The sequence below is a fragment of the Motacilla alba genome, chromosome 11 (assembly GCF_015832195.1).
Source record: "Motacilla alba alba isolate MOTALB_02 chromosome 11, Motacilla_alba_V1.0_pri, whole genome shotgun sequence".
Taxonomy (NCBI): Eukaryota; Metazoa; Chordata; class Aves; order Passeriformes; family Motacillidae; genus Motacilla; species Motacilla alba.
The window spans coordinates 20,089,710-20,098,719 of record NC_052026.1 but is presented as its reverse complement, the minus strand read 5'-3'; the positions used below and the strand labels follow the sequence as shown (position 1 = coordinate 20,098,719).

General features: G+C 65.1%; 1 protein-coding gene across 1 annotated transcript; it reads right to left on the bottom strand.

Annotated features, from left to right (window-relative positions):
- Positions 1-126: 126 nt before the first annotated feature.
- LOC119705508 (cadherin-1-like) lies at positions 127-8,669 on the bottom strand. Its single transcript, XM_038148052.1, has 16 exons — positions 8,503-8,669; positions 8,274-8,388; positions 5,029-5,258; positions 4,797-4,928; positions 4,550-4,705; positions 4,331-4,475; positions 4,043-4,215; positions 3,541-3,669; positions 3,251-3,436; positions 2,927-3,171; positions 2,680-2,822; positions 2,355-2,582; positions 1,647-1,868; positions 1,430-1,560; positions 1,192-1,335; positions 127-450 (listed from the first exon to the last, which is right to left on the bottom strand). The coding sequence occupies exons 1-16, from the start codon at positions 8,557-8,559 to the stop codon at positions 238-240; spliced, it is 2,649 nt and encodes an 882-aa protein (XP_038003980.1). The 5' UTR covers positions 8,560-8,669; the 3' UTR covers positions 127-237.
- Positions 8,670-9,010: the final 341 nt, after the last annotated feature.

The window sequence follows — 9,010 nt, the reverse complement described above, 5'->3', positions numbered from 1 at the left end:
CACCTCAGTTCCAGGATAGGGAATGGACTAAACTGTTCCATGCCCTGGAGCCAAGGGAGCCAGGAGACACCCAGACCACCCCAAAACCCCCCTTCCCCAGCAAGCCTGAGCTTTTCTCAGTGAGGGAGACACGGGCACAGGGTTCAGGGGGTGCTGGAGGAGGTTTGGCCACCCCGGACAGAGACCGACACGAGTCCAGAGGGGTGAAATGAGGTGGCAGCAGCGGGCCGGGGGTGCCTAATCGTCCTCCTCGCCGCCGCCATAGAGCTCGGCCAGCTTGCGGAAGCGGCCGCCCCAGTCGTTGAGGTAGTCGTAGTCCTGGTCGCCGTCGGAGGCTGAGGAGTTGAGGGAGCTGAGCGAGGTGGCCTCCGAGCCGCTGCCCTCGTAGTCGAACACCAGCAGCGAGTCGTAGGGGGGGGCCGTGGGGTCCGTGTCGGCCGCCTTCAGGTTCTGGGGGAACAGAGGGCTCAGCACCCGTGTCCCCTGCGCTGGTGTGGCAGGGGACGTGTCACCCACCCCCTGTCGGAACCCAGGACGTCTTTCTGACGTTCCTGGATGATCCAGGCCCTGGCCAGGGGGGTTGGGGACCCTGGCGTGCAGCCAAAGACCCCTGTGGCTTTGAGTTTGACCCACGGAACCAGTTACCAACTTTGTATGAAGAATTAAATGTCACACAGGTTTAGATAGCACAGTAGTAGTGATCACAGGGTGAAGGGAAAAATTTTAAGATTTTGTACATGGGGGTTTGGGATTTTGTACAGGGGGGCCTGAGGCTCCAAGATGGAGGAATCAGGGCGTGCCCTGCCCTTCTTCCTTCTTCTTCCTAGCCTCCACGATTTGGGGGATGTTGGCACTTTCAGATTGGTCTAGAGTAGAAAGTCACTGTCTAACACAGGTGATAGGTATTGGAACATAATAGTAAATATCAAATATATAGCTTATAGTATAAAAGACAACACCAGCCTCCTGGGTGGGCAGCGTGCCCCTGGCTGAGCTGCTGAACAGATCACAGCAGGCCAGACAGAAAATGTTTTAGATAACAATTAATAAACAACCTCGAGAACAACAGCCAAAGACCTCCAACTCCTTGTTGGACAGCTGGGTTGGGAAATAGAGTTTCTAACACAGTCTCGGGATCGCCCTGATAGCAGCGACTCGCACAAGCCCCGGGCTCTCCAGGCCAGGACTCACCTCGTCAATGAAGTTGCCGATCTCGTCGGGGTTGGCGGGGCGGGGCCGGTACTGGGGGGCCGCCATGAGCGGGGGGGCCACGTCGTTTCGGATCACCTCGGGCCGGGCGTCCAGCCCCCGGTGCAGCTGGCTCAGGTCGTAGTCCTGGGGGGACAGGAGGAGTCAAGGCTCGAGGGACACCCATGGGCGCCGCCGCCACCACTCGGTGGGCAGGGTGCAGCAAGCACAGCCATCGCACCTGGTCCTCCTCGCCACCGCCCTCCTCGTCGTAGTGGTACACATTGTCCCTCATGTCATCCTCGGGTGGGAGCAGTGGTTCCTTCACCACCTTCCTCCTCCTCGCGAAGAGCAGCAGCAGCAGCAGGAGGACTGCAGGCACAGGGAGGGGGTGTCAGGGCAGCAGGGAGAGGGCGACCCGCGCTCCGTCCTTCCCATCCTCGTCCCTGGGTACTCACTGAGCAGCGCCAGGATGCCCCCCAGGATGCCCAGGATGGCGGGCACACCCATGCCGCCGGAGATGTAGGCTCGCCGCTCGCAGTTCTTGGCTGCCCCCTCGCAGCTGCACACCTGGGCTCGCACCGCCGTGATCTGATCCTTGCCCTGCGCGTCCATCAGCTTCAGGAAGATGCTGTACTCGCCCGGCTCCAGCTCCTTCTTCATGCTCAGCTTCACCTCGTCTTGGTGAACCACAGAATCATTTGCGTTGGAAAAGATCTCCGTATTGAGTCCAGCCATCCCCCAGCACTGCCAGGGCCCCCACTGACCCATTTCCCCAAGTGCCACATGTACACAGCTCTCAAATCCCTCTAGGGATGGGAACTCCACCACTACCCTGGGCAGCCTGGGTAATGCCTGAGCACCTTTTCCATTAATGAATTTTCCCCAACATCCAACCTAAATCTCCCCTGGTTGTTTCCCCTTGTTCTGTATCTTAGGAGCAGATCCTGACCCTCACCTGGCTGCACCCTCCTGCCAGTAAGCTGTGGAGAGTGAGAAGGTTCCTCCTGAGCCTCCCCTGCTCCCTCAGCCACTCCTGGTGCTCCAGCCCCGTTCCCAGTTCTGGTCTGGGAGCACCCTTGGCACTGGCACAGGACTTTGCCCCGTGGCAGGTCCCCAGCCTAGTGCTCAGTGCAGGGCCCAGCTCCAGGGCAGGTGGCACCCACCTGGCTGCGCCACGCTGGCAGTCCAGTTGCTGCCAGAGCCGTGCATCAGCTCTGCCTTGAAGGGGTGGGTGTTGGGGGGCAGGTCCTTGTCGATGATCTTCAGCGTCTGCTCCTCGGGCTGCCGGTTGCAGATGTCGAAGCTCCGGGGCTCTGGCACGGGCCCGTTGTCATTCACATCCTGAAGCAGGAGGAGCAGCGTCCCCGTGCCGGTGGCATAGTTTGGTGACCCTGTGGGACTAAGAGTCAGCGAGGCGCCCAGGGAGGGGCCTGCCCCCCATGGGGGGACACGGAGATGGGCACGGGGGCAGCAGCTGGCCAGCCTCACCGTTGTCCACGGCCAGGATGATGGCCTTGTAGGTGCTGTTGATGGCATGTGCCGACTCCCGGTCCAGTGACTGGGCTGCTGTGACGATGCCGTTCTCAGGGTCAATGGCCAGCCACCCCGCGGGGTCACTGCCCATGCGATACCTGGGGGCAGCCGGGGGTCAGCAGGGGGAGAAGAAGGGGCACACGGTGCAGCGCAGCCCCTCATCATCCCAGCAAAGCCCCCGCCACCACCACCCTCCACTCACGTGATTCTCTGTCTCTGGTCCTTGTCGGGGTCCTGGGCTGTGTAGGAGGTGACCTGGTATCCCACCGGCACATCCTCCATCACCTCCACCTGCTTGACTGGGGGTTTGAAGATGGGGGCTTCATTCACGTCCCTGACCACCACCAGGATATTGGCTGTGGCAGGATTCAGGGCCACGGTGAAGGGGACCTCGTTCTCCACTGACACCACCAGCTTGTAGCGGTTCTGGGTCTCATAATCCAGGCCCTGGGGGTGGGAGAGAAGCCGGGTAGTGCCAGCAGGGAGTCAGCTGGTGCTGAGGCAGCCATGCAGCAGCAGGACCCACCTTGGCAGTTTTCAGGAGCCCATCGTTCGTTTTGGGGTCAGTGGTGATCTCGAAGTTGCCCTGCGGGTCCCCGCTCTGGATGTGGTAGACGGCGCGCCAGGCCGGGGAGCCTGGCAGGTCCTGGTCTGTCACATGCAGCCGGGCCACCAGCACCCCCACCTCGTTCTCGTCCACTGACTCCTCATACTACAAGATGGGACAGGGACAGTCACCTGTGTGGCCCCAAGCACCCCAGGTGGGAGCTTGTGCCAGGATGCCTGGGGAGGGCAGCGGCTGGGGCTGGGTGGTACCGTGCTGGGGTCGAAGACGGGAGGGTTGTCGTTGGCATCAGTGACTTTGATGATGGCGGTGGCAGTGTTGGTCAGGCCAGTGCCTTCCTGGTCTGCAGCCTGGATGATCAGCGTGTAGTTGGGAGTGGTCTGCAGAGCAAAATCGTCCCAATTAGGGCTGGGGTGGGGAGTGGGATGTTCCCCTCCTCCAGGCATCACCTGCCTGCTCCTCCACCCTTCTCCAGCCTCGCTGTTTCCTGCTGGCACACAGACAGCTGCCTGCCCAAGGGGCTGGCACTGTACCCACTCCAGGGCTCAGCAAGGCTGGGGGCTCGTGGAGGGTCCCCAGCATAACTCCTGGTGGGCTTAAGGCTGTAGGCACCCCTACAGCCAGGGACAGTGACCCAGAGATGGCATGTCCCAAAACCAGCTGGACCCCAGGGCTGCAGTATCCCTTTCTCCCCGTGGCAGATCCCACTGTGGAGTAGCCGCAGGTTCCCTTGGGCTGTGGCAAGGCGCCCACCTCCCGGTCCAGTCCTGTGCCAATGACACTGATGATGCCCTTCTCAGCATTGATGGTGAACATCCGCTGTGGACCCTTGGGCTCCTCGCTGAGGATGGAGTAGCCAATGATGCCATTGTTCACATTGATCGCATCGTCGGCATCCGTGGCGTTCACGGTCATCACAGATGTGCCTGGACACGGGGACAAGCCAGGGAGATTTTAATGGTGGGACAGAATCCACCGGACACCCTGGCACTGCTCACGCTCAGGGCTCTGCGTGATCCCGGCTCAGAGACCCCCACGTACCCGGCTTTGCGTTCTCCTCAATGTAGCCAACAAAGACTTGCTGGGTGAAGACGGGCCGGTTGTCGTTCTGGTCAGTGACGGTGATGATGATCTCCATGGGATCTTCCACGGGCTGCCCGTTGGCCGACACGGCGTGGGAGTAGAGCTGCAAGGGCACAGTCAGTGTGTGCGCAGTGCCCGGGACCGTCCCTGTCCCGCCACAGATGCCCCCTCACTCACCACGTATTTGTCCTTCTCCTCCCGGTCCAGGGGTTTTGTCACCTCCAGCCACCCCGTCTGCCGCTCGATGATGAAGACGCCCACGGGGATGGTATCCGCTCCCTGCCCCGTGATGCTGTAGAAAACCTTGGTCTCCTTGTCCTTGTTGGATTTGATCTGGCAGAGAGGCAGGAAGAGGAGGGTGAGGCATGCCCCAGTCCCCCAGGGATCCCTCTGGACCCTGCCTGGTCCCTGTAGGGACACCTACCTGCACCAGCTGCTTGGGGAAGGGCCCCCGCTCATTCTCAGGGCAGTTGATGGGGGGGATGACCCAGTCCCTCTTCTGCCGCCGGAGGCCGTGCCCGTGCTCCGGGAAGATCAGCATGTCCGGTACCGTGCCCTGTTGGGACAGTGGCTCTGCTCAGGGCCAGCACCTTGCTGAGCCCTCTGCACCAGGGACAGGGGCTGCCGTGGCCCCAGGGAGTGGGTCTGTGCTTCACCTGCTGCATCCGCTCGTGGGGTCGGTGCTGGTGCCGCCGGTGGCGCAGGGTCACCTTGGCTGAATGCTTCTTGCCCACAGCGTCCCAGGTGTGCACAGCGAAGGTGATCTCCCGCTGCTGGAGCTGCAGGGGCCGGGTGGCAGAGACAATGCCATCCCTGCTCACCTTGAAGCGCGTGTCATCCGGGAGGAAGGCGGCACGGTGCGACTCGCCACAGTCCACAAAGCTCACTGGGGACAGGGGACTGAGTGGCAGAGGCTTCTGGGGACACACAGCACAGCCTCGCCCCAGCAGCCTGGGGTGTGGGGTCACAGCAGTGGTGGGGGTGCTCCACACACAGTGACACATGCTCTGCCACGATTCCATCCTGGGCACAACACGCGGTGCATCCCTGCCCTGGCTTTGGTCCAGGATGGGACATGGCAGGACCTACCGTGCCACAGGATCCCTGCCGGACAGTGACAATGAGGCAAGTGGCACCAGTCCCCAGCACCATGTATGGCTGGGGCACAGCATGTCCCCCAGCATGGCATGTCACCGCCACTGCGCCCACGCTGCTCCAGCAGCTTTTCCAACAAAAACAGGGGCAGCAGTCATCCACCTGCACTGGCACCCAGTGCCCTGGCAGCCAGGCCCTTCAACCTGCCCAGGCACCTCCGGGACCCCCAGCCCCAGGGACAGCCGGCAGGCCCGATGTCACTAGCTGGGCGCAGCAGAGCTGGGCCGCCACGAGGCAGCGGGCATCACATGAGCGGGGCCGCGCTGCCGAACAAACACTCTTTGTCTGGGAGAGAGTTCTTGGAGCCAGCGGCACTCAGGCTCCGCAGCCAGCGCTGCCGCCACCGCCCCGGCGTGACCCGCGCCTCGGCAAGGGGCCATGCCGGGCCGGGCGGGAGGCAGCGCGAACGGAACGGAGCGGGGCCCGGGGGTTACGTCAGCCCGCGAGCAGCCCAGGAATCCGGGGTGGCTGTGGGATGGAGGGGGCAGCAATCGCTGCCCCCCTGCCCAGCACGGCGCCCCCGACCCGGCGCAGGAGGGCCCGCGGGCGCGGTGCCAGCCCCGCGGCGGGACCCCCGGCCAGGCCCGGCGGAGCCGGTGGGGCCGGCTGGGCAGGAACGTGCCGGGGCAGGCGGGGAAGGAGAAGCAGCCGCGGGCACAGCCGCAGTGCTCGGCCCTGGCCCGGGGCCCGGCGGGTGCAGCGAGGGGCGGCACGGCGCCCCCCAGCCCCACGCTGGGTGCAATGAGCGCTCGGCCCGCACTGGGTTCGAGGAGGCTGCTCAGAACCCGCTCCCCCCTTCCCGCTCTCCCCCTCTCCAACTCCCCCCCTTCCCACCTGGCTGTGCACAACCTGTTTTTCCAGCTCGGCTGAAGGAGGGCTGGCCCCAGCCCTCCTCTCCCCGAGGCTGGGAGCCGGGGGGGTGGAGGGGGGGCCCTCTCCTGGGAATGATGGGGGTGGGAGAAAAGGAGAGCTCAGGGAGTCCTACAGGGGGTTCCCCCCATTTCAGTCCCCCACCACCACCTACAGGACACTGGGATAACCAGACTGGTACACCCAGGCTGCCAAACAGGGTGTGGGGCTGAGACCCCACACAGGGGACCAGGGCAGCCCCCCCAAAGCCACCTCATGTCCTGTGAGGGCTCAGTGGGGCTGGGCACAGGCAGAGCAGGGTGTCCCCATCCCTGCAGTGCCACCACCCCGTGTGGCGAAGCTGTGCCAGGGCAGGGGGCTCACCCCGGGGTGAAGGTGCTGCGGTGACACATCGCACTGACGTCACCCCAGTTTCGCTGTGACTTCAGACTCTCGAGGCTTCTCCACCCAGGACTGACGGGCACTGTCCCAGCCCCCCCGCATGCCCAGCACCCCAGAGCCCCCCGACCCTCGGAGCAGAGCCCTGGCGAGGCCGCAGCCCCCACGCAGGTGTTGTTGTTCGCCGCCCCGGCGCCGCGCGGGGCCTGTCCGGGCCTGTCGGAGGGAAAACATCGCGCTCAACTCATCAAGCTAATTACAGGCCGGCTTGTCAGCCTCGCCACAAGCTTTGGGGTGCTCTGCGGCCCAGCACGGCCTGGCATCCACCAGGCTCGGCCACCCCACGGCTGGCATTGCCGTGGCACAGCTGTGAATCACTGGGTGCCACACAGGCCTCAAGGGCAGATGGCCCTTCCTTCCTCCCACGCCCTGACTGTGCCCGGAACCCAAACTGAAAGTGCTGGTGTGGGACAGAGGATTTCCAGCAGGTCTCGGTGCTGCGGGGAAGTCAGGGCTGCTCGTCACCCTGGTATCAGGCCCAGCCCTGATGGACGTCGGTTTGTGCGCGTTAATGATCAACCACAGGGCAAACAAACACAATTCCTGGGCCATGGGGCAGGGTCCAATCCCTGGCTCCCCCAGGTGAAGCCGTTACAGAGCCGAGGATGTTTGGGAGCCTGGGTGCAGCGCTGGGTGCTCAGTACCCCTCGGCCCTGTGCCCACCCAGCCACCCTGGCACACACTGCGGTGCCAGCACCGCTCTCAGCCGTGAACTGGTGCAGATGGTGACAGCCACTGCACACAGCCCCAGAGCCCACCGAGTCCCTTTTGGGAGCCCAGAGTGGCAGCAGGTCCCCAGCACACGAGTCCCCAGTGCCCCCTTGCCCCACCAGAGCGGGGCTTTAGTGCCAACATAGTGGAACACCAACGTCCCCAAAAGCCCAGGCGCCCATCCTGGTGCCCGTCCCCATGCCAAGAGCTGCCCTGGGGGTGTATACAGTGGGTCCAAAGGGGGCTCACCCTGGTGAACCCAGGGTGCCAGGTGAGGCACGGGGCAGGGCAGGCGCCTGCGTGCCCCACACCCCAGCCTGCCGGCCCCAACAGGTCTGCGGTGCCTGAGTCAGCTCCGCCCGCGCCGGCGCACCCCGGGGAGCGGCTGCCGCTGCCCCCGCGCCCGTCCCGCCGTGCCAGGACCCCGGCTGCTGCTTAAACTGGGACCAGCAGTGCCCTCAGCGTGGCCCCACCGCCAGGCTCCGTCCCCCGTGCCACCTGCCGCCGCAGCAAGCCTGTCCCCACCACCGTAGCGCCATCCCCGCTGCCGCAGCACTGTCCCCACGGCCCCATGCCCGTGGCCACCCCAGCGCCACTCGGGCACTGAGCCGCGGGTTTATGTCCCCCAGTGCCCACCCCAGTCCCGCACACCCCCCTGCACCCATAGTCCAGTCCCCACCCTCACAGCCACCCTGGCCTCCGTAGCCGGCTGTCCCCGTGTCCTTACCCCGTCCCAGGGCCCGTCCCGCCGCCACGCTGTCCCGCGGCACCGTCAGGGCGAAGGTCTCGGCGGCGAAGCCGGGCTGGCACGACGCTGCCCGCTGGCACAGCCGCTGCCCGCTCTGCCCGGAGAGAGACGTTAGCACCGGGCAGGGTCCCGAGCGAGGTGCCGCTGCCCCGGGCAGGGTCTCGGCGGGGTCCCAGGCGGGGTCCTGCCGCCCCATTCCGTGGCTCACCTGGAGCAGGAGCAAGAGGAGGCACAGCGGGACCGAGCAACCCGCCCGCCGCCCCATGGCCGGAGCCGGTGCCGGTGCCGGTTGGTGCCGGAGGGATCGGGCGCTGCCGCCGCAGAGTCGCAGGTGCGTCCGGTCCCCTCCCGATCCTTCCTCGCAGGTGTCCACCCCGTCGAGAACCGCCCCGTCCCGCCCCGACGGGAGGCGGTCCCGCCCCGCCCGCACCCGGAATCCCGGTATTCCCGGTACCTCCGACGCCCGGTATGCCGGAACTCCCCACGGTACCGGTGCGGTACTTCTCCCACGGTCCCCGGTACCCCCAGTACCCCACCAGCCCGCGGTACCCTCAAGAGCCCTGGTGCTCTGCCCGTCCCTGGTACCCCCAGCTCCCCGTGCCTCTGATATTCCCAGCCCCAGGAGCACAGCCCTCGTGCTTTCCATGCCTCTCCCGTCCAGGGCGGGGGGAGCAGGGGGTGTTGGTGGGTGACAGGAGCCAGGCGTACCCCGGGGT